This window comes from Pipistrellus kuhlii, unplaced genomic scaffold (assembly GCF_014108245.1).
Source record: "Pipistrellus kuhlii isolate mPipKuh1 unplaced genomic scaffold, mPipKuh1.p scaffold_m20_p_5, whole genome shotgun sequence".
Classification (NCBI taxonomy): Eukaryota; Metazoa; Chordata; class Mammalia; order Chiroptera; family Vespertilionidae; genus Pipistrellus; species Pipistrellus kuhlii.
In genome coordinates, this window is record NW_023425551.1 from 16606343 (window position 1) to 16632422 (window position 26080).

Consider the following 26080-nt stretch of genomic DNA (forward strand, 5'->3'; position numbering starts at 1 on the left):
GCTGTGTTTATCTTGACCACAGTGAAATCCCTAGCACATTATCACAGGATCGGTTCAGATAAGACATTCAGTGATTATGTTTGCAAGCTAAACAGATAAAGCCATTTCTTCTATTTAAGAAAAGTAAATGTGTCCTGATCCAATGGAGCTGGATCAGGAGGTGTGAGAGTTACACAATGGAGACACTCTCTTCAAACAACAGCATGGATTTTACATGACATCGGAGAAATCCCTTCACTAACATACAAGCATTCCTGTGGAGTCACCTGCTCTGGGAATGGATGTATCAAATAGAAACGTGTGTGTATGTGTGTGTTGTGTGTGTGTTTAAAACATGGCAGAATTGAAACAGATTATGGGAAATGAATTTTATGTCAAGCATTTCTTGTGAATCCAGATAATTGAAAATATGTTGTACAAATAGAAATCTTAGGTAATGCTTTTCTTCTACTTTCCATACATATTTTTAAATATATATATATTTTATGGGAGGGGGGGCATTGGTATATGTACAAAAATAATAATTTAATTAAAAAATGTAAAAAAATAAAAATATATATTTTATTGATTTTTTTTTTTACAGAGAGGAAGAGAGAGGGATAGAGAGAAACATCGATGAGAGAGACATCGATCAGTTGCCTCCTGCACACCCCCTACTGGGGATGTGCCCACAACCAAGGTACATGCCCTTGACCGGAATCAAACTTGGGACCTTTCATTCCACAGGCTGATGCTCTATCCACTGAGCTAAACCAGTTTCTGCTCCATACATATTTTTTAAAAGAACTGAGGGCCAGAAAATGTTAACAGTTTTTGCATAATAGGCAGGAAATTTGCCTTTGAACAAAAACAAATCTGAGGACAAAGATCAATCATATCTTTTTAAACCTGATTTCATAGTATTGAGTCATTTATATTAACTTTAAGCATATAAATTCTTTCCCTTAAACTCATCGATAATCCCTTTAACACAATCAAAGTTATTAGTTAATTTCAATTCACATACTTTCTTTCCTTGTTAATATACAAAGGTACATTCACAGAATCAGTACATTTTGAATAAAAAGTAAACAGAGGAAACAGGAGACCTAGAGTCAATAACATCTTCAAGGCCAAGTTTGATTATTTAGAAACACAAAGTTTTGTTGATTCTTCAACTACTTTTCTCAGATGTAATACTTTAAATATGGCTGGCTCAGCAGGTCAGCTTTTTTTTTTTTTTTTTTTTTTAAATATATCTTTATTGATTCCAGAGAGAAAGGGAGAGGGAGAGAGAGACAGAAACATCATTGATGAGAGAGAATCATCAATCAGCTGTCCCCCACACCCCCTCCACTGGGGATTGAACTCGCAACCCAGGCATGGGCCCTTGACCAAACTCGAACCCGGGACCTCTCAGTCCACAGGCCAACACTCCATCCACTAAGCCAAACTGGCCAGGGCTCAGCAGGCCAGCTTTGCAGGACAACAGTATGTGCAGCCCATCATGGATCATTCAAAAATATATGGACACTTCCAGCATGCTGGTGTGGGTTCATGGAGTTCTGTGTGGGAAATTAAGAACACTTTTCAAATTTTCCGATTTTAATGTTCAAGGCAGGAACATCCATCTCCCAACCCCGTATCTCCAAGGTCTCAAGGCTGGTTTTCATCAGGCAAGAGAGGTCTTTGCTCCTCCTCTGTACCAACGATATTTTCAAGGTTTGATCTACATTGAAGGAAAGAAAAAGAAAAACCGTATTATTTCTCATCCTAAAAGCACTCAGTACCTATGTCTCTACCCAACTATCTCCTCAAAGGTATCTACCAAGTCCTGAGGCTTAGAGTACCCAGCAATCTGCTGACCGTGAGAATGGAGGGAAAATGGGATTTCTTTTTCATTTCCACAAGCCAACTTTTACTTTTTTTCCCCCCTTAATAATCTTTTATTGTTGAAAACATTACATATGTCCTTTTTCCCCCCCATTGACTCCCTCCAACCTGTCCCCACCACCTACCCCAGGCCTTAATCACCCTATTGTCTGTGTCCATGGGTTATGCATATATGCATAAACGGTCTCCACAAGCCAACTTATTAATATTATTATTATTATTATTATTATTATTATTATTATTATTTATTGATTTCAGAAAGGAAGGGGGAGGGAGAGAGAGGTAGAAACATCAATGAGGAGAGAAAATCATCGATTGGCTGCCTTCTGCATGCCCTATGCTGAGGATCAAGCCAGCAACACAGGCATGTGCCCTTGATGAATTGAACCCAGAACCCTTCAGTCTGCAGGCCAATGCTCTAATGAGCCAAACCAGGTTGGGCCGCAAGCCAACTTTAAAGGGAGAAAGAAGTTCAAGAGTTGACCAAACCTTGTTCTTCTCCTTGAGTACTCCAATAGATAAAACAAGCCCATCAATAGTCCCTTTAAAACAATCAAAGTTACTAGTTAATGTCAATTCTCCAAGTCACGTTTCTCCATACAAAGAAAATGAAAATAAAAGACTGATTACTCACACTTGTCAGAGCCCACAGACCTTGTACAGCTGCTGCCCATTCAAAACCAATTTTCTCATACAGAAATCCACCCAGTGTTGGTCCCATAAAAGCACTATCAACGAAAAGAGGAAAGGGTATTAAGAAAGAGAAAGAGAGAAAGGGGGGGGGGGGGGGGGGGCAGGAAGAAGGGTGAGATCCTTCCAAAAGGTTGCATGATCCTTTAGTTATAGGTTTTCATTGAATTGGAACTATAAGTACTAAAGAAAAAAGGTGATTCCTGGACATAGCATTGGGTAAAAGGAAATAATTCTACCTGAAAAATGATGATGCTTAAATCTTTTAAACAATTATACAATTACAACTGCTTCTGAAAAGTTAATGCCTTACACAAAAATAAAGTAAAATAAAGACAGGCATTCAAAATATTTTTTATATTATTCTCTCTACTCTTCTCAGTGTATCAAAGATAGTTTAATTCATTACATATTTATGGATGATATCTACATTGACAGCATACAGTTATCCCTCTCGCATGATAGAGTAAAAAATAAGTACTAAATAAATTTTAAAAATGGAGATATGGTTCTGATAAGTGAACTTAAAAATATCATTTTTATAAGACAATGTGAATGGGACCATTTTGATTAGACATATAAAACTGCTGGCATAACCAATGATCTTAGAGTCAAAGGCTACAGGTAAAACTCCGGTTCTGCCCTAAACAAATTGGGTGCCTTTGGCAACTCATCTGGTGTCTCCATTTCTTCATCTGTAACTGAGGGACACTATTTTCCATCTTACCGGTGTGAATGGAATTAAATGGCTACTCACCCAACAGACCACACTGCACTGAAGAGACCTGACACGAGTGCCAGTGTACTTAATCCTTCTTCAAATCCATTTTCACTGCAAAGAGAGACACGGGTGTATCAGTGAGTGCAAGGGGAGCTGTGTGATAGGAAAGAACTGTGTATGATAGGTAAGTAAACCAAGAGTAATCTGAACAAAACCAACAGCCAGATTACTCCATTTCTAAGATAAAAAGCTAATCTAAGTGGAAGGAATTTTCATATTAATGTCTACTCCCTGGTTTTCTAAAAAATTATTTTGTTGCATATGTATGATACAACCTTAAGAATCACAAACTACTTGCACTAAATGCTCAGAAAAACATAGAATAAAGAAATTCTTAAATTGAGATGAGCATGTAAAGGGAACAAAGGTTTTTGTTTTTTTAGAAAATGCAGGGGCAGTTCCTTCTTCCTGTGGGAGGTGTTGATTGACACAGCCTGAAGGCCAATATTCTCCCTGAAGGGATAAACTTCCTCGAGTTCACTGTGTTCCACATCATCAAGCCTGCTAAATGGGAGACTGCTGGCCAAATGACAATGCCTGGTGTGGTATTTTGATTTATTATAAGAAATACACGTTTGGCCTTAGTTCATTTCTGGCACACACAGCTCCTAAAATCTTGAAATGTCCTAACTGGTTGAAAGCAATAGAAGTCTTTGTTATATTAATGAGGTGACTTTTGGAAAACACCTAAGGATGGTGGCCAGTTGCCAGGAGAGCCGTTTCTGTGATGAGAGGGGAGAGGATTGAAACTTGCAGTCTCCTTCCCACCCCTCCCCCCCACCCCTACTCTCACCCCTCCACTCCATTCACCTCTGGGCTGGAGGTTGAATCGATTGCCAGTGGTCAAAGATTTAACCAACCATACTGGAGCAATAAAACTTCCATGAAAAACCAAAAGGACGGGGTTCAGAGAACTTCCTGGTTGGTGAACCAGAACGCTTACACCTGCCAACGTGCAGGGCCCAGACTCCATGAGCACAGGAACTCCTTTGTTTAGGAGCCTGCCATGTGTATCTCTTCATCTGGCTGTTGATTCCTACCCTTTATAATCCTTTGTTAATAAACATAATCTAGGAAGCAAATTGGTTTCTGGAGTTCGGTGAGCTGCTCTAGCAAATGAATCAAATCCAAGGAGGGGATCATGGGAACCTCTGACTGACAGCCAGTCAGTCAGGAGTACAGGTGATAGACTGAGCTGGTGACTGGCATCGGAAGTGGGGACAGTCTTGTGGGACTGAGCCCCAAGCCTGTGAATATGATGCTGTCCCTGGGTGGTCAGTGTCAGAACTGAGCTGAACTGTAAGCCACCCAGCTGGTGTGAGAGCATGGCTTGGAAAACCCCTCAGGCATTGGATTTGGTACTAGAATCATTTTACCTGGTCACTCTATGCTCTTGGAAGGACCTCCTCGATGAGAGAGGAATAATGCCGAGGCTTTTGTATTTTGCTCTGGTTGTTTAAATGTGTATCTGTACATAATCCAAGCTAAGGCTCTATCCACAACCCAGTTTAGCTATTACTATATACATTATCATTTATACTATTGCATTATTGCACATACTATTACTATTTATATCACAATAGTGTGTGACATATAAAGATATATTATTATGAAAAAAACAAAAACAACACATCCAAAATCTCACAAAATTGAGAAATTCACAAAAGCTTGTTTAAAATACAGCTCTTGTCTGGCCAGCGTGAACCAGGAGGTGATCCCCAGTGTGGGGTGTGCAGGAAGCAGCCGATCAATGACTCTCTCTCTCATCATTGATGTTTCTGTCTCTCTCTTCCTCTTCCTTCCTCTCTAAAATCAATAAAAAAATATATATTTTTTTTAAAAAAAGCAGCTCTTCACAGAATGAAAGTAACTTACTGAGCGCAACTGATAATCTCCGGGAAAGTTGGGATTGTACTCATTCCAGAGGAAATGCCAATGATGACTAACATCAGCACCAGCAGCCACAGCTGACTGCAAAAGAGTTTGGGAGAAAAACAAAAATTAGCCTTTGAAGAGACACAAAGCTTCACGATAAGGAGGGCAGGCGGGATCCTGGAGAAGCTCCTTTCAGATTCCAGGCCTGGTCTGTCCTCATTCCCATCTGGTCACATTTCATTCAGTGACTGCATCCTCAGCTCTTTATACTTGAGGGTTGGGGGGTCAATTCATCCTGACATATCAACATCTTTTGTCACATATATTATATTTCTGTAGTCAACTTGCCTTATATCACCTGCAAAAATCCTTTCAAAATTGATGAAAACGCCAATGCTAATGCTTTTCCTTTAATTGAGCGGCTTTGAAATTCATTTGACTAAAAAAATTTCAGAGAAGGAGGTGGTAAAGTGACAGGAAACTATGTATTTATATCACACAGAGCACTATGCCAGTTACTCAGCACCATTACTTCACTGAACCCTGCAGTATCCCTGTGATATCCTGTTTTCAAATGAAGACAATTTAGGTGATAAAAACAGTCTCTTTTCTGAGAACTGCAAAAGGGGACAGAAGGCAGGAAGCTTTGATAAGGTAAAGAATAAAGAAAAAGAAAGAGAAAACTAAAGAACATCTGATGGCTGGGGCTGCACAGTCAACCTTATCTGGTGTTTGGGGATTGGCTCACTGGCTAGCTTGTATTTCTGCTCGATCCCCAGTAGGGGGCAGCCAATCAATAATTCTCTTTCCTCATTGATGTTTCTCTCTCCCTCTTTCTCGCTCCTTCTTCTCTGAAATCAATAATAACATTAAAAAACAAGCTTTACTGAGCAGCTACTACATACTAAGGATGATACAAACAACAAAACATTTGGTCCCTGCCATTCTTAAAACAAACAAACAAACAAACAATTTTAAGTATCAAATAAAGACAAGTGTTAACAAAAAGGTGTGATATTGAAACACAAAAGAATAAGCATATTTTTCATTTTATACAGCTTTTATGCATTCCTGTTTCCTTGTACCACTGCTAGTTTCTAGTAAGATAAATACTGTCAGTCTAACAAACAGTTCAATATTGTCATAAACCAAGTTAATTATTTCAATAAGGCTTGAAATACTAAGAGATACCAATATCACACCAATTTAAAAAAAAAAAAATTCTTAATGCTATTTTACCAAAATTACAGAGAAGAAAAGATTACCTTTGAATGTGCAAGAATGGAACTGGTCCTAACAGCATGTAGCATCCTGCTGTGATTATGTTTCCAAAAACCAGAAACCATTTCCGTAGATGCTGATAAAGAAAGGAACCAAAGAGACTCTTAAAACCCTCCATAATCAAGGAATATTAAAAAAAAAAAATCACTGATGAGCATAAATCATGGTATCAAAAAAATCCAAATATATTGAAGAAAATAAAATTCTACATTTAAGAGAAAATAGGTAGGCGGTAAATACAAAAGCAAGGACAACAGACCCAAACACAGTGAGTATGCAAAACAAGGAGTCCTGGCAAAAGGAATGGATGGCAGATTTTTGTACATGCTGAAATAGTTCAAATCTAACAATTTAAAAAGCGCCACTACAAGGAACAAGCAGGTAAAATCTAGAAATTTTACATTATTAAAAAAGTACCCACTAAAATTATTCCTTATACACTACTTGAATGCAGGCTAAAAATTATAAGGATATAATAGCTGCTCAGTTATATGTAAGACTATGTCTTAAAACCAAGTTTAAAACACTGTTTAAGACACTCTTTTTTCTTAGTAATCTCCATGTAATTTAGATCTTGACAAATAAGTGCTAATGCCATAGAAGCTTAAAAGTAGGCTAACAGCACTAGTGCAGTAAATTAGTTATCTGGACTGAATGGTTTAGACCTAGTTAAAGGAGAATAGAAGGGACTTTCTGTCAGGAGGATAACCAATGCATACTGATGTGGCCACACTCTTCACTCCCACAGGAAAACTAAATGATTTCCTCTCTGTTGGATCAAGACACCACATCTCTGGAATTCTGGCCTAATTATTAAAGTCAATCCTTTTTTTTTTTTTTTTAAATTAAAGTAGCTTTTTATCTTTAGAAAGTCTAACACAAAGTGAATATGCTCAGGTTGTAAGTCAGTGGAACCTCACACTGGAACCTCTCCAACAGTTCAAAAAACTGAATATATTAGAATTTAAATGTTCTCATCTCCCCCCAAAAAGATAAATAGGTGAAGTGATGGATATACTAATTAATTAGATGGAGGAACTATTTTCACTATATATATGTACACTTTAAATATCTTATCATTTTGTCAATTACACCTCAATGAAGTGGAAATTCTATAAAATAAAAGGCTAATATGCAAATTGACCAAACAGCAGAATGACCAGTTCTATGATGTGCACTGACCACAAATAGGCAGACACTCAATATAAGAGCTGCCCCCTAGTGGTCAGTGTGCTCCCATGGGGAGAGGGGGCGCCGCTCTGCCAGAAACTGGGCTCATGGCTTGCAAGCACATTGGTGGTGGCGGGAGGCTCTCCCATACACAGGGCTTGTAGTTTAAAAATAAAAGTATGTATCAATTCTAATCAATGGACTTCTAGAGCTCTAGAGGTACAGTTAGAAAACTACTGGTATAAACATACAAAAGCAATTCTTAAACATAAATTAAGTGTACATACGGGCATTTTATCGCTTAGTAGACCACAGAATGGTGAAGAAATGGTGTAGGATAGTGCCAAACCCAGGAATACCAGTCCTACATGTCCAGCTGGTAAGTTAAACTGTAAAAGAAATCTTGTATTAAAGGTACATGATTAAATCATTTTTAAAATAAAAAATAAAATTTATTTTTCTGTTTACCATTTCTTCAGCTCTTGTTATCTACCATCAGTCTATTAATAACACCCAGTATCCTTCCTAATTTTTGTCCTCACTTTGTCAATTGGTCAATGGATTACTTTTTCTCCATGAGGGGAAAAAAACAAACACCTAACCAGAGGTCAGATGTCCTAGATTTTTGCCATGTAACACTTGACAATAAACATATAATTTTGCTTTTATGAATCATAGGTTTTTACATGTAAATGAATACTTTGCAAACTTTAAGCGCATAAAATTTACCTGGAGAATTTATTAAGAGAGGTTCTTGGGTCCTAAGCCTAGAATGCTTATTCAAAAAGCCTAGGAATTTGCATTTCTAACAAGCAAACAGATGATGCTGACTGTCCACAGACTGAGTGCACAGCTGTAAAAATCATTGATGATATTATCTATTCTACCCATCTCAAAGGGATAGCAATATTTAAATAAATACTTCAATGGTATGGCACATTTTAAAAGGCTTTGAAACAGTAAGCTACCACATAACTCTGATACTGTTACTATTACCAATATGATACAAATGCCTTCCCCCCCCTCCTCATTCTCCTCAATATCTTTAATTTTCTAAATTAAGCCCCGGAGATTTAATTACGAGCCAGGCTACATTTTAACAATGTTTATCACAAATATTAACTCATGCTAAAAATTAGTGTTTTAAAGATAAAAGTGAGATACAAAAGCAGATATGCCCTCTTCTGATATTACAGCTGGGAGGAGTCAAGGTGGAGCCCCCCACCCCTTGGCTGGGAAACCAGGACTGGCACCAAACTACCAATTCCAACAACTGATAAGAAGTCAGAAGAAAGGTAAAAAAAAAAAAAAAAAAATCATAGAAAAATACATTTCTAAAGATTTCTTATAAGACAGACAATAGTGACTTAGGTTTACCAAAGAATGGTTATAAACGTTTAGACACAACATCCTGGGGCAGGAAAACGACTCTTAAAGAACACATTATTGATGTGAATGGGATGTGTCACCACAAACATAGGACAGTTTTCTTATGTGTTACCTCCTGGATGCTCACTGCTTAAGCATGGTATTCTATTCTCTAAACCACATGTGTCAAACACAAGGCCCTCGGGCCAAATCCGTCCCGCCAGGCCTTGCAATGTGGCCCGCACCGCGCTGTCATCACTGCACTCCACTGCGTTTCCATCACAATGACAGTTTATGACTGTTCAGTAAACCATTCGGCCCGCGATTTAGGCTGGATTTTAGATTTTGGCCCCTTCTCTGATTGAGTTCGACACCCTTACTCTAAACCTTGGGCCATGCATTACAATTACAGCCCCAAGTTTATCTTTGTGGGTAGTTTACACACCCAAAACTGGCTTTAGTGACTTCACAGGGTGGGTGGTGTTTCTGATAACTGTACTTTTTTAATTCTAGGGCTTCATATAAAATCAGCGTTGACACGTTAATTCTCTAGTATAATTAACTATCAGGCTTGGTAATATACTTTATTGCATTATTAATAATCTTTTTCAAAAATATCTAAAAACAAATTTCTATGATAAGAAACTTTTAGAATTCAGTATTTATTTCTCAGCACTAAAAAGATGGAGAGGCTCTGGGGTCCTCCCTCCTATCCTACATATGATATAGCCTCTAGACATTCAATTCTATGTGATAACCTAAAACGTCAGTGGATTCAGGGAGTACAGCTCACATTAAATGAGCCAATAGGTACCTCAAGCTCCGCAATGAAATTCAAACAGGCAGAGAAAAGGTGTCCTACTAAACAGCCAGGATGATACACAAACCAGAGCTATGATGACGCAAGCTTGGCCTTGGAAAGAACGAGAAATATGTTCGAGCCACTCAGTGAAAGGCTTCCTTCACTTACACAGAATCAGATCCCTAGTTCAGGGGCATCAAACAAAGGTACAGGCTTTTCGGTGTGCAGTTCTCATTCTGCCTACTTCTTGAAGCCACTCAGAGAACTTCCCACCCAGCAGGGCCCCAAAGCAAGCAATTATGTCTACTTCCTACAACGTGGAGCTCTTCAGCAATCAGGCTGCTTACCTTCTTCAAAACAAAGAGAGACAGAGTCGGGTCAAGGAAGCCGAAGCAGGCGCTGAGCGAGGTGATGATGAGGGTTATGAGCGCGACCTTGGGTAAACTGATGAGTTTCCAGAATGAGTGATGACCTGGATTAGACTCTTCTGAATAAAAAGAAAAAGAAAAAAAAAGAAAAAAAAAGAAACTGGAGTAATTAAAATTACTTAACTATCACTTAACCTCTTATGAAAACTAACATTGGTAAGGCCATCATCATCTGATAATCAAAATAACTGCACCTCTGAGTTTACCTCAAGTTGCTTATTACCTACGTTTGCAGAAGTTATTCAAACCTGGAGGCCAACTCAGTTTTCCTAAAAATAATGTCTTAGGTCCAATAGAAATCAGAATGTGAGGAGAAGAAGGGGTCATAGGTTATAATCTAGAGGAAAGCGTGGCCTTTCCCAGATGGAATAAAGAATCTGTAAGGTTTAACTTTGTGCATGGGGAAATGCAGATCCTTCATCAAGAAACAATGTATGTGCTGAGGAGGAATTGGAGTTCATCAAAGAACACAACAATTTATTTTCTGCTGGCAAAGAAAACCCTGAATTGAATGCAGTGCTATGGAATCATGTGTAAAGTACATTTGACTTCCAAGGTCAACTCACTGCCAACCTTCCTTTTCCCACCAATCCCTACACTACTTCCCGGTTCCCAGTATGAAGCACGGTTGTTTCCAAGCCTCCATTCATATTCTATGACTCCTTTCTTTTTCCCCTAATAACTTTTCAAGTCTGTTCACTTTGTAAGGTCTGGTTATGGCCCTGATTATTCCACAAATGTTACCTTTCTCTAGTTTCCTTCTGCACTTCAAGTCTATGCCATATCTTTTAACACTTAAGCTATAATTCATTTCCATCATTGTTTGGCATTGTGTGATGGCTTTCCTATCTTCCAATTAATTTACTACAGAAAATCTTTGCTGAGCCAGGTTCCATGCAAAATGCTGGGCAGAGGCAAAGAGGACAAACTATCCTGAGAGAAAAGTGAAGAAAGGTGGGATGGAGTTAAGAGGGTATCTATTGGCGCATATGCGAGCATTTCCTTAAAACACACACACACACACACACACACACACACAGCACCAGGAAACAATATGTAGAAAAGGATTTCCCAAAGTAATATCTATGTTGGTGCCTAAAGGATAAGTTTGAGATGAGCAAAGAGGACCAAAGACTAATCCAGGCATATTGGAGTCAGGGATACCTTTGCAATGGGGAGAGATCATACTGCAGAAGAATGTGGAGATAAGATTATGCAGAACTTTGTAAAACATGCTAAGAAACCTAAGATATCTCTATGGATTTCAAACAAGGACGAGACTCATATCTGTGGTTGAAAGAGGCCGCTCTATGGCCTCGTGGAGAAGGGAGATGGGCACCAGTTAGAGCCTTTTGCAGTGATCTGGGCCACAGGTGATCCTTACCGAGGTTGGATGAGCATGGTCTTTGAGAGCCAGGATCAGCACATGTATATCCTCATTTCTCCAATAGCACCCACCAGGGTTCATTACTCAACACATTCTTGTTGAATAATGATCCAGTTTGGAGCAAAGTATGAAAAAAGCAGAGAGCGGTTCATCTATTTTAAAGTGCTACATTTAGACTTACTCAGAATATGAGAGAGAAAGTTAAACCGTGGTGTTAGTATCTTAATTATTAGCCAAATATTCACCATAAACCTGAGTACAGCTCAGACCACTCAACTAAGGGAGCCTGCAGTCAGTCTAGAAAGAGGTCTAGCACCACCATGTGGTTCTGTGCAGTAGTGCCGACAGGCAGACTACTTGGTGTGGACTTGTATATTAAATTGTATTATATATTAAAGGTATTTATTAGTCACCTTTAAGATATAAATGATAAAATACCATCTTTAATCAGTTAAATTTATGGTGCATATAAAAGGTATTATGAAGTTATGGAATAAGACAAACTGTTATGGCATAAATGGTGCCTTCTCCAAAGTGTGAAACGGGGTTATCAAAATACTAAGAATGTCTTTGAAAACAAACATACGATGAATTTAATGAAGCTGCTGAAAAAGCTCAAATAATGAAAACTTCGATAACGGCTTTAAGAGGCACACGGCAGAATTATCTGGGGTGCTCTGTTAAGCTGCGAGGGTACACTCTCTCTGCTCTCCCCAATTCTGATATATTCTTCTTAGAGGGGTGTGATTCCCTGCTTGGCAACACCTGCCACAGCAAGCTCCCTGTAGAGATGGGGAGGTGGAGTACCCCTCAGGTGTGAGGGAGAAGAAAAAATACTGAGCACTGTGGCAGTATTTACTCAAAATTTGGTCCAATAATTGAGAAGGTTCAGAAAAACTTGCCAGAAGAGGTAACAAATTGAGTTTTGAAGAATAGATAAGGGTAGGCAGCATGGGAGGGAGAGATACTCCAGGGCACGTGACTCCCCTGCTGAAATCTAACAACAGCTTTTAATGGCTTTCAGGATAAAGCTCACATTTTTTAGATCTATGAATTTTTAGATTGACATGTCCATGACTGTGTGAGAAATATGTCTTTAGAGCAGTACAGAAGACAGGACTAGATGAACAGATATGAAGGATGAGGGAGAGGTTGGGACCATAGCTGACTCTTAGCCACCCAAAGCTAAAGCCACACTGTCTGGGCATATAGAAGGAGATAAATGAATGGAGTAGAACACAAAAGTCTACCAATGTCAACAAAATTAAAAAAAAAAAAAAAAAAGAGTTAATTTTCTAGCTTCTATCTTTAACCTCTCCTAAAGCAATAATTTTTAAAAAAATCACTCAATGGCCATACTTACAGCCTTAAGATTATCAGTCTTAGAAATTTTTAAACCATTTCCCCCTATTTAATTTAGCTAAAAGGTCCTTCTATAGATAAAGAGAAAGTTTGCCAAAACAATTTTTGTTCATAAAAATACAGCTAGCTGGGGCTTTGTTAAGTTCAATGAAGATGCAGGGACATTTTCACTGAGGAATGACAAAAATGAGAGAAACAAGTACCCAGCAACTAGGCTGGTGGCGGTTAGAGGGGGCTGCAAAGGAGACCAAGATTGGGCATGAGGGGAGGAAATGAGGAGAGCAGGCTGGGACTCAAGGAGTAACACAGAAGTTCTTAATGCCATGTCCTACCTTTAACGAGTAAGCAAGGTCCTTTTTCCTCATACAGCGTGATAAAGGGTTAATAAAACTCTTTCCCTGCTGCATGAGAATCCGGCTTGGTGTCAGTTGCTTAGTTATCAGTTGAGAGTTCATTTGACACCCAAGTGGAGCTGGTCTATGGAGCCACCCTGGCTGCCGTGTTACTGGTGTTAGAAAGAGGACAGGCCTTGCCGTATGTTTCAGGGTGAATGATGGTGCCTCTCTCGCTCTGTCTCTCCAGCTCCCCTGTGAACTCTTGCTCTGTTCCCCTAGTAATCTGACAAGGGTAAAAGGCCAACTGCGATATGAGGTAATCTTGCTCACAATACAAAGTACCCCGGCCTGGCAAATTTGAACTGAAGGAACTAAAACAAACTGTAAGGACCTGGTGAGGTATCTGTGCCTCCCAAAATGTGATTGTGGAGACCCTGGAAGCAGGGCAATGGAGTTGTTACGGGATATTCTAACTCCTTTGGGCATGAAGCTCTGAAGCCAGGATGACTCCCAGCACTGCCTGTGTGGCCTGGTGTCCTCGCATCTGGCTGTGCTGCACAGACAGCTGCAAGAACCACTGGGAAGGAAGATGTAACCTTCCCCTCCTATCTTATGTGGCCTTCTAAGAAGATGGTGCCACGTGTGGTGCATGTAACTTGTCATTTTGAGTCTTTAGTTAAGTCCAAGATGACCTTTGGTTGGCGTTGCACATGGCTATGCTTTATGATCAGAAATTAAATATTTGATAGTTACAGTTCTAAAGGTCAGAAAATTTTCTGATGTATATACATTTATATCAACTGACTGCCTACAGGATTTTTTCTAAAAAACAGAATCAGTTATTTCAGGGTGCTATAAAAATCGACCATTGATTAGTTAAAATAAAAGTGAGTATACATTAAATTGACCTACAAAGGCATGCAAATACTAGAAGATTCTTAAAGTGAGTAACAAATATAGTCTTACCATAACTAGGCAAAATGTACATGGTGAGTGGTACCATCAGCAAAATTATGCATCCAAGCAAAATAAAAGGCACCTCATAGCCAAAGGATTGATACAAGAAGCCACCTAAAGGAGGCCCTAGCACTAATCCCAGTCCAGAAAAAATCTCAAGACTTCCCTAAAATTGAGGAAAAAAATGAGTTAATATATATTGAAAAGTTAACAAATAAAGGTTTAGTGGCACTATCTAAAAAAATTCTATCCAATTTATACACACATACACACAAACTCAAAATAGATTCCAAATTTAAACATATATTTTAAATCATAAAAGCACTAAAAAAATAAAATATGGGAGTTTTTTGTTCTTTAGTCCTTATGGTAAAGGAAGGTTTTCTAATTATAGCACAAAAACTCAGAAAACACAAAAGAAAAGATTAATACATCTGATTATATGAAATCAGGAATAACACAACAAAATACAAAGAATAGAAAAAAATACTGACAAAGGACTCATCTCCCAAATATATCAATAGAGTCACTTCAATTCAAAGAGGGAGAAGAAAGAGGAAAACCTAATAGGAAAATGGGAAAAGGCTATAAAGAGTCTGTTGACACATAAATGACATGCAAAGCTCTTAGGCATGTAAAAAGAAGCTCAGATTTGCTTTTCAAAGACTTAACCATTTAAAGATACCAATGTTTCTCTATCGCCTGTCTAGCTCTTCACACTTCCAAGAATTTGAGGAAAGAGCACCTTTGGACATTGCTGGTAAGTGTACACCACAGGGGCAACTTGGCAAGTCAACCATTACAAATACACACATTCTTTGAGCAAGAATGCCATTTCTGTCCTAACCAGTTTGGCTCAGTGGATAGAGCATTGGCCTGCAGACTGAAAGGTCCCAGGTTCGATTCTGGTCAAGGGCATGTATCTTGGTTGTGGGCACATCCCCAGTAGGGAGTGTGCAGGAGGTAGATAATAGATGTTTCTCTCTCATCGATGTTTCTAACTCTCTATCCCTCTCCCTTCCTCTCTGTAAAAAATTAATAAAATATTTTTTTTTTTAAAAAAAGAATGCCACTTCTGGGAATCAAACTTACAGATACAACCATAAAGATGTGATATGGTATATATACAAGCTTATATTTATAGCACTGTTTGCAACAGCAAAAGATGTAAACAATGTAAATATTCATCAATTTAAATAAAAGGTTATACATACTGGGAAGTGCTATACAGTCATTAAAGAGAAGCAAAGAATGAGGAACTTTTCATATATAGATATAGAAAGATCTCCAAGATAATTTCTATTTTTTTTTAATCTATTGATTTCAGAGAGGAAGGGAGAGGGAGAGAGAGACAGAAACATCAATGATGAGAGAGAATCATTGATTACCTGCCTCCTGCACACTCCCACACTGGGGATCAAGCCAGTACTTGATCCCTATACTTGTGCCCTGACCGGGAATTGAACCTGAGACCTCCTAGGTGGATGCTCAACCACTGAGCCATGCCAACCAAGCTCCAAGCTAATTTCAATGTTTGTGTAATAAGTAAGACAGAGTATGCTACCAGAGTGTAAAGAAAATGGAGGAAAACATGCACTCTCAGTGTGTGTGTGTGTGTGTGTATACATGAATACATGGAATTGCTTGAGAAGAAATCTGTAATGTCTGTTGCCTTCTGGGGGAGCGATGTTGGTCTGGGTGCCTGAACAACAGGAGTGTCTATGGAGACTGAGGAATAGTAATATATAGAATATATTCACTATCTCCTATATTTCCCTTTGTAACTTGTGAATTTTGTACCATGTAAAATTGTTTTGCTAAACAAAACAGTTGCTATGAGAAAAATAATTTGCTGTTGCACAACTCTTACAGAAATTGCACCATTTTAAATCAATCTAGTTTAGGGGCTTTAAACAGAGATCTGTGGCTTGCAACCTAAAATTCTCAGACCTCACAAAAGACACAATAGTAATCCACTAAAAACTTTCAACGTTTTATAACGAATACAGAAATCCTACATTTTCTCACAATAATGTTATCCAGGTCAACTACCATGTTAGGTTGTTACCTTTTGGCTTCAGTTTTACATAGAAACTTGGCATGCCCTGCTGACCAAAAAATCCAAAGGACTGATGCATCATGGGAATTTCTTGGGCAACACTTTCCAGAGTGTTCCACAAAGCACCAGTTCTTTAAGAGTCAAAAGTGGTTCCATAGTCAAATAGAGTTGTGGAACATTAAATAAACTACCTCTACTATAGAATTTCTCAGTCTTAACACACTATTGTGAACTGGACAGCATATGCACATTCCAAACATGTTTAGCCACAAAATCTTGTTTTGAAGAGCATGTGTCAGCAGACTAGTCTTCTGAATCCTTTTTGAGAATTATTCTTGGGAATTGTAAACAGTATACCTGCCACAATGGCCAGTACTGTGTGGCAATGACTATAGAATGAGCCTATCCTAAAGTAAGCCTATTCAGGCAGCTGATGGATGTTTCTCTCTCATCGATGTTTCTGGCTCTCTATCTCTCTCCTCTCCTCTCTGTTTAAAAAAAAAAAAAAATATATATATATATATATATATATATATATATATATATATATATATATATTTAAATAAAAAATAAAATAAGCCTATCCAGATATATTATTTTATATGGGTAAATGAAGGAGTCCTTGGTACTAAACTGATCAGACCCATGCTCTAGAGACATTTATAAGCTATGTTGGTGACATTTGGTCTCTGTACACACTGGGTTCTTCAGAGATACATGGGTCAAGGAGAGAACTATGGGAAAGCCTGCCTGGGGTCAGGGAAGCAGCAGCCAAGATCTGGACAGGAATCTGGTGAGTCACTAATACCAGACGTCTAGGTACCTAGGCAATATATGAGACAAACATCAACACGATGATATAAGGATATAAGGATCTGGGTTTTTACGGCAAAATAGGAGGGTACTCCACAGACAGCACAGAAGCATTTAAAAATTCAAGATAATTGCTAACATCTCTCCCATTAATCTTGAAAAAGTGAAGAAAGGACTCTACAAATTGAGTCTTTTCAACCCAGAGGAATGCTTCAGGCATCCGAGCCCCAATCTCAGCTACAAAGAGAGAGCGAAATACTGTTTGGAAGGTATTTAAAAATAAAAGTGGCAAAAAGAATATTTGGCTTGGACCACATTTACCTGTCAAACTGCCCATTCAGAGGATTCTAAGCCCAGGAAGAGACCTAAGTAAGACTGATACATTTATTGACAGCCTGTTCCTGGAAATACAACGAAGGTAAAAGGTAACAAACACAGATTGTTAAAAAAAAAAAAAAAAAAAAAAAAAAAAAAAAAAAGGTGAAACAAATATTTTAACCTACACTAAAGGTAAAATAGGAAATATATATATAAAATACATACCAATACTGTAGCCACATGATTTGGGAAAGCCTTTGCGAGGATAGAAAAAGATGCAGTTATTGCTGCAGAAAAGCTTATTGCATCTGTTATTCTCACTAGAAAACACATAGTAATAAATATCGGTCCGTCTGGAACTTGGTCCAATAAACTAAAAGAGAATAAAACAAGTCTCAAATACCACACTGGTTTCTATATAAATATAAATATATATATAAATATATATATATATATATATATATATATATATATATATATATATATATATATATATATATATATATATATATATTTCAGAGAGGAAGGGAGAGGGGAGAGACATAGAAACATCAATGATGTGAAAGAATCATTTATCAGCTGCTTCCTGCACACTCCCTGATGGGGGTTGAGCCTGCAACCCGAGAATGTGTCCTTGACCAGAATAGAACCTAGGACCCTTCAGTCTGCAGACTGATGCTCTAATGAGCCAAACCAGCTAGGGCCAACCTGGTTTCTATTCGTTTCCTTCTTAATTGTACTCACTGAAAAGAGCAGTAGATCACCTAGAGTTATTAGAATATAAATAATATTTTCTTTAGAATATAAATTTTTTAAAATTGCTATGTTATACTTTGAGTAGAAGAATTACCTTCTTTTTGGGGGTACCAATATGAAGCATAATCAGAATTTAATTGCCTTTTTTTGCTGACATAACTGGAGCCCTAAATAATACTAAATCTGGTAGGCCTTTTGAAATATAAAGCATCACTATGACAAGAACCAATATAGAAGATTCTTAGTTTCAGGTGTGAGCCATAATGGGGCTCAAACCTTCAAATATAAGTGAATACAGAAAACAGAAGACCACCCACACAAAAAGAACAATTTAAAAAAACACTTAATTTGATTTTCCTTAGCTATTTCATCACAATTTCACCAAACTTTAATCACTCATCTATGTTCCCCAAGAAGTTGTTTATACTCCTCCATATGATTTGCCACTATGGTTGTATAAGCTTAAGAACTTTCAAAGTCTTGCCTCTGGATTTATTTTCCCTTTTCTCCAAATAGCAATTGGGGAAACCATTCTGCTCCCATTTTCAGAAGTGAGCACAGGACTAGGCCTGGCTAATCAGTGCATTCTCTTCCCTGACTACAGTGACCTTGATGCAATGATGGGTCATCAACAAAGACCAGGCCAATGGAACTCCATTCTGTAACTCAGCTGGAAGCTATTAGGAAAGTGGCTACTAGGGGTCATCTTGCCATCACAAGGGTAGACTCTCTTCAAGAACAAAGCACAAGAAGAGGAAAGCAAAACCAGGAATTTAAGAAAGATGCTTGATAAAATTATTTTAGTATATGTATTCTGATTTTCTTTAGCTGATTTTCTAGGTAAGAAACTCATTCTCTTGCTGGAGCCAAAATTTTCTGTGTCTCAGAAAAGTGAGCTAAGTTACTGTCAATCACAGTCACAGGAGTACTAATGAATAGATTCTATAGTCAGTTTATGGGTGATCCATCCCCTAGGCAGGGGTCTTCAAACTACGGCCCGCGGGCCACATGCGGCCCGTAGAGGAGTCTGATCCGGCCCGCCAGGTTTTTTGGGCAGTGAGCGCAGCCGAGGTGTTACAGTAGGAATTAGTAGTTCATATAGTCCGGCCCTCCAGCTCTCTGAGGGACCGTGATCTGGCCCCCACTTTAAAAAGTTTGAGGACGCCTGCCCTAGAGGATTCTTTTTTTAAAACCAATGTCACTCATCCTGTTTTCTACATCACCCAACTCCCTTCACCATTAATCACATGTAGGGCACTCAATAATCAGTGTTACTGATTAATTAACATTTTAAATTGAAGGTAGATTATGTCACATATTGAAGCTCCCAAACTTATCAAAACTTGACTTACCCAAAGATAATTGTGACTCCTCCTGAGACAAACATTCCTGATACAAACATGAATTTTGCTCCAATTTGTACAAGCTATAATAAATGTCAAAGAAAGTGGTAAATTGATGACTACTACAAGTCTATATATTTACATAAACAAATATACTTTATTAGGAGCTATACCATTTGGGAAATATATAAGCAGTTACTATAGTAATTCTTTAATAGAATAAAAACATAAACTTCTTAAACCATAAAAGAAGTTAAAAATCAGTCAACTCTAAGAATGGAACTGTCAACAGTGGCACAATTCATAAAGTATAATGGTGGTTATTTCTGCAACAATGGAAATTCTAGATTGATAATATAGCTCATTGTATAATTTTTAAAATGGAAATGTTCATATGAATTTTAATACTTGCATATTTTCCAAAGAATAAAGACGCCAGCAGTTCAAACAAAGCATAGCATCCAAAGATCATCCCGATAACTGTATTGCTGGCTCCTTTCTTTTCAGCCTTAAAAAAAAAAAATTGAAAAGGAATCAATTGTGAAAGACAAGTTCACATCAGTGTAAAAAAAATTGAGCTATTAGATATGAGCATCATCTTGTAACCTTTATCTGTGTAGCAATTTTAAAAACTATCATTATAAAATAAACAGGATGGAGAAGTAAGGAAAACTATACTAAAACTTAGTCTGACATGAAAATAATTCACTCATCATGCTCAAACATTAAAAAAAGAACTATCATATAATTCAGCAATCTGTCTTCTGAGTATATAGCAAAAGAATTGAAAGTGGTGTCTGAAAGAGATATTTACAGCATTTTTCACAATAGCAAAGATATAGAAACAATCCAAAAGTCTATCAACAAATGAATGGATAAAACAAATGTGGTATATACATTCAGTGGAATATTATTCAGCCTTAAAAAATAAGGAAATCCTTGCATTTGCAATACCATGGATAAACGTTAAGCTCATGTTATGTTGTTATCACATAAAAAAAAGAAAGAAAAAGAAACATTAAAAAACTCACAAAAGAATACAAGGGAATATTTGTAGGTGATAAATATATTTAGTAACTTGATTGTGGTGATGACATCACAGATATATGCATATGTCCAAACTCATCAAGATAGATATATTAAATGTATGCAATTTTTTTGTATATTGATTATGCCTCAATAAAGCCTCTTTCCCCCCAAAAAAAAATTTGTTTGCTTTAGCTGACAAAAAAAAAAAAAAAAAAAAAAAATCAGAATTAGAAAGGATAAAAAAGTATAAACAAAAGCAAAACATCTAGGCTGAAGAAATGTGGACTCTACTTCATCCATGGAACTAAGTGAACAGTTAATCTTGACATACTTCCTTTATGATATCCGTGGGAAAAAATATTTATAGGTGATAAATATATTTAATAACTTGATTGTGGCCTTTGCCCCTGTTCCTGGTACAGAACTTCTAAAACCCTTGTAATTTTCTAAGTGATGAAAGCACGAAGTGATAAAAGTACCACTTTCTCTGCATATCTTCTGTTCTAATATTTGTTTTTTTACCCTGGTTTCTAGTACCTGGTGGCAGGAGAGAGTGGAGAGGTTGACTCTAAAACACTCAGAATCAGCCATTTCTCTGCCATTACTAATAACCACATGAGATAATGGTGTGGAGACAAGTGAGATATCATTGTGAAAAACACCACTGATGACATCCTAGCAAAGGTTGTGCTCTATGTAGACTGAAATATGAAGTCGACATGTCTATTACACCAAGGTCAGGTAGTCTATGAGTTGAATTATGTTCCTCAAAGTTCATGTATTTTGAAGTCTGAACTCCCAGTATCTCAGAATGGGACCTTATTTGGAGATAAGAGTCTTTACAGAGGTAATCAAGTTAAAACTAAGTCAGTGGGTTGGCTGTTATACAAAATAACTTGTATCCTTATAAAAAGGGGAAATTTGGGCACGGATACGCCCACAGAGGGAAGACAATGTGAAGAGACACAGCCAAGGAGATAGACCTGGAACAGTCCCTTCCCTCAGCGCCATCAGAAGGAACCAACCCTGCCAACCTCTTCATCCTAGACTCCTAGTCTCTAGAACTGTGAGACAATAAGTTTCTGATGTTTATGTCACCCACTTTGTGGTACTTTATTATGACAACCCTAGCAAACTAAAACAGGTATCTCAAAAAGAAAGTATTACCAAAAGAGTCCTTGAAGATGTAGAAAGAACATTCATGGGCCAAATTACATTATCATGTTTTTTGCTTAATAGTTCTAAATATTTAGTTCTGGAGTTTGGAAGAAAATATGTAATAGTTATAGCAACTGAAATTTATTGGACCCTTACTATGAGCCAGAACCGTGTTAGGGCTGTTTTACATGGTATCTAAAAACAATTAAATAAGGGATGTATTTTTAGTCCCATTTACTAGATGAGGACACAGACTTGCAAAGTTTCTTTCTGGTCACTGCAGTCATGACAGTTTCCACTGTGTGCATGTTCCCACATTCTCTGTGGAAACAGGATGGGGATGACAGGATGTCCTAGAACCACCGCATCAGCAGCTGAGTACGATTTTTAGAGCATGGATCCTGCTTCACATTAGCAAAGCGAGAACTGCTATGCAAAGCAATTTTTGGTTCACATGTAATCCTCAAAGGAGGAAGGTGCCAGAAAAAGGAGTAGAAACAGGAATCCTGTCCCAGAATTTAATAATGGCCCTGCTTTCCCTGTGCCTAATCAACTCTGGCTAATAGGAAAGGTGACAGACCCTATAGGAGGAAGGGTAAGTTTGGGCAGGACATAAGGCTTCAATATGGAATGTAAAGGAAGAGCTCACTCTTCATATCTAAGCCTTTTTAAATTATAATGCTCTCTCTCCTACCTCTGTCTTTTCTTCAGCCTTCCCTTCTGCAAGCAAGAAACTAAATAAAAAACATAACACACACCCTAACCGGTTTGGCTCAGTGGATAGAGCGTCAGCCTGTGGACTGAAGGGTCCCAGGTTTGATCCCGGTCAAGGGCATGTACCTTGGTTGTGGGCACATCCCCAGCAGGAGGTGTGCAAGAGCAGCTGATTGGTATTTCTCTTTCATCAATGTTTCTAGCTCTCTATCCCTCTCCCTTCCTCTTTATAAAAAAAAAAAAAAGAAAAAGAAAATCAATAAAAATATATATATTTAAAAAGTAACAGAGAGAGAGAAGAGAGAGAGAGAGAGAGAGAGAGAGAGAGAGAGAGAGAGAGAGAGAGAGAGGAGTTCCTGGTTTTCCTTTGTCTGTATTCCATTAAGAAGATACGTATTAACATTAATTTCACTGAGTTCCACCTGATCCAGGAAATGGCCTTCTAACTTGTTGGTCTGCTTACTCCAGTTCTTCTGCATCTTAATTCCACAGGCTCTAGTCATCACTATTTTTTCCCCAAAACCCAAGTTTAGCCAGGCCACTCTGTGTTGCTCAGACACCTCTGCTGACATCACACTGACTAAATCTTGGGCATGCATCTCACTGACTAAATCTCTGGCATGCATGTGAGGGGTATCTTTGGTCCTTGCATTCTACTTCCAACCTGCCTTTCAGGTCCTCTGCCTCCAATCAGACCTCGCTCCGCTCCGGGCCCAGCTACACCAGGTTGTCTGCTGTTCTCCAAAAACATGCGATTTACTTTGCAAATCCTGTGACTCTCTCAGCTGCTTCCCAGGACACCACACCTGTTTTTCACCTGGGGAACTAACACTTCTCCAGACCCGCCTTAGATTTATCCTGTGCAGTCACTGCCACCGCCACCCTTCTGCCCTTCCCTCTCCAGCCCGCCCCCCCCCACCCCCACCGTGGGAAAATTAACTAGTTCCTCCTCTAAAGTCTCCTAATGTTCTGTACACCCTTTTATTAAAGGATGTCCAAATACCTGAAATTAAAAAAAAAACACAAAAAAACACACACACATGTTTTCACTCCCAATGGACAGACAAGAGAGGGACGTTTTCCCGATCTTTCTTCTGCCCTCGCATCCAAAGCCTCGCACTCTCTAGAGTGGGAAGTCGAGAAGTCATCCACTTCCGTTCAGTGAACAGAACCAGACTGGGTCAGACACTGAACTTCTGAGTCTGTTTCTTCATTTACAACACGATGAGAGTCTCACTCCTCTGCCTATCTTACGTACGGAGCAGCTGTGGCGAGCCCCTGGGCTAAATGTGTGGGTAGGAACGCTGGAAATGGAACAGCACTGGCTGGGTACAAAGTGTCACTGCTCTTGAGCAGAGAAACCATTTTTATCCTCTCTGTGGCACACAGAAGGAAGTTATCATTCTCCATGTTATCAAGGCAGTTGGAGGGCCGAGAGAGGCCAGAGCACTGAGGCGTGGGCAAAGAACACAAATAAAACACATGGGCATGTTATCTCCCCTCTGCTAAGCCAGGACCGCTCCTTCCACACTGTCCAATCAGCCTCTGGGTTCCAGGTGGATCCGCTAGGGCCTCTGTGTCTGTGCCATTATCTGTGCAGCAGTCTCCGACCGGTGGTCTGTGAGGTCCATGTAAAAGTACTCTAACTCCATGTAAGAGGCTATGATTAGAAGGACCTAGTCAAGAGTAATCATAATTTTCCCATGGCACAAAAACTGCTTCTAGATTCCACAGAAATTCAAGTCAGAAACGGGAATTTAAATGGACCACGGCGTCCTTTACTGTCTTAACCGGGACCTTTTGCAGTGACATTAAATTCTCAGTTATACAGCACAGCCCTTTTTTTTCAACTGCAGAAACCAAATAAAGGTTACTCAAACTACATAGTACGCAAAGAAGGTCAATTATATTTAGGTGAGTTACCTCCGAAGATGATGTTCTTTTTGACTGGATCTTCTTCTGGCATCAAATATTTTATAGTAAGTTTTCTGATGGCTAAAGTTCTCTACATCATCTTTGCTATTTGCTAATCTTTACATTTTACATATTGTAAAATTAAATAATTCGAAAGGCGTTTTAAAATGAAGAATTCATAAGGATATGAAAATGTCTCACCTCCTTGGGGAAAAAGGGTCCAAGGATGGAATAGGACATCATGCAGCCCAAGTTCAAGGAAGCAGCAGATATCAGGACAAAAAGCTGCTCTCTGGAAAGCCGGCTGGGTGTCCCTCTGGCACTCGCTGCAGGGTCATCATCTTAAATGCAAACACCCTGCAATTACTGGCATGCACTGCTGATTAGAGTACACACATGCCACTTCCCCGCACAGTCTGTGTGCTCTGAAGATAACACTTACTGAGCTAAGGGCTATTTTCAACATAGCACGTGTGACCACATGTAACACAATCCTTGTACATTACCGTAATTTTGAAAACATATCACTTTTGTTGACACAGGATTCCCTGCTAGAATCTCAGTACAGAATTTATCAAACCATCTGCTGTTTTGCCTTCACCATAAGGCCAATTTCTTTCACCTCAAATATATTCAAGAAGGATCAGGGAATAAGGTACCCTCCAAAGGGTACTGCTCTCAAGTGTAATGTGATTTCTCCAGCTCTTTGCTTCACCTGTTACATGAACTCAATGTTTCAGGCCTGTCAGTGAGATGTTTATTAAGCACTGTAGGGCAGTACTGACGTTAAGTGAAGAGTAAGGGGAAATCAAATGGCAAATTACAATGGGGTACTCCTGGAAAGCCAGTCCCACAGATCTGTAAACCACTACTGGTTTTTCACACCCATTACTGACCTTCCATCGTGATTCATTTAATTCTTACTCCAAGGACTACATTTTCATTTAACTTAAAGACACCTGGTCAATGACTCAGTTTCAAACACCCACCCAGCAATACCATCAGGCATTTTGAAACTATCAATAAATGGTTTGGAGGGAAAAAAGGAAAAAGCAGTTTAAGTAAGAAAAACATGTTTGGTTTGCCCAATTTTTCAGTTTGTCTTTGCGGTGCAGGTGGAAAGAATCTGTGCCACATGAGGAAGTCTTAAGAAATTTTGTAAAATGTTTCAGTGAATGAGAAAGGGAACTGAGAGAAAGTTAAAAAGTTGGGAACAACAGCGGGGCCTCGACACGTGATGCTTTCTTACTTAGCAGAATGCATTTGTAAACACGGCGGGTACAAGCAGAGCCGGAGAGAAGGCAGAAGAGACCCACACCAACTCCAGTTCCCGACCTTGAAGCCCTTTCAAGAGGGTTAATGTTCGCTGTCCCAACCCTACTGCCAGGTCCCAGCTTTCCCCGTGGTCTCAGCAACAAACCACACTAATTGCAGTGAAAGAGACAAGACCTGAGCCTCCGAGGCGCTGCTCCCCGTCACCCTCTGGAGGGGATGGGCCCTCCGCGTCCCCCGGCGCGTCCATGCCCGGTGCGCGGACTCCTGCTCCGGGGAGGGGGCCGGCGGAAGCCCGGGCGGCGGGCGGAGTCTGCTCAGCGGTGCCCGGTGTCCCGCTGGCCCGCCGGCAGCCTCGCCCCCAGCTCCAAGCAGCCGCTCCTGGAGGCGGGGCAG

At 39.0% G+C, this 26080-nt stretch overlaps 1 protein-coding gene across 2 annotated transcripts; it reads right to left on the reverse strand.

Moving 5' to 3' along the window:
* Nucleotides 1-1566: 1566 nt before the first annotated feature.
* On the reverse strand, nt 1567-26080 carry SLC18B1 (solute carrier family 18 member B1). 2 transcript variants are annotated; one of them, XM_045573374.1, is made up of 14 exons: nt 25862-26080; nt 24614-24753; nt 20010-20105; nt 19607-19680; nt 17724-17871; nt 14318-14474; nt 10187-10326; nt 7957-8058; nt 6484-6575; nt 5219-5314; nt 3320-3394; nt 2507-2600; nt 2362-2414; nt 1567-1708 (listed from the first exon to the last, which is right to left on the reverse strand). In XM_045573374.1, exons 1-14 carry the CDS (start codon nt 25932-25934, stop codon nt 1636-1638), a joined length of 1413 nt encoding a protein of 470 aa, XP_045429330.1. In that variant the 5' UTR covers nt 25935-26080; the 3' UTR covers nt 1567-1635. The 2 variants fall into 2 exon arrangements, with proteins under 2 accessions (XP_045429330.1, XP_036271272.1); XM_036415379.2 differs by having other exon boundaries at nt 25892-26078.

Coding starts and splice junctions, on each gene's coding strand:
- SLC18B1 (XM_045573374.1), bottom strand. CDS start 25,934: ATGGACGCGCCGGGGGACGCGGAGGGCCCATCCCCTCCAGAGGGTGAC. Junction 20,106..24,613: donor GACCCTTTTTCCCCAAGGAG/GTGAGACATTTT, acceptor TTTTTTTTTAAG/GCTGAAAAGAAAGGAGCCAG. Junction 2,601..3,319: donor AGTGCAGTGTGGTCTGTTGG/GTGAGTAGCCAT, acceptor TTTCGTTGATAG/TGCTTTTATGGGACCAACAC.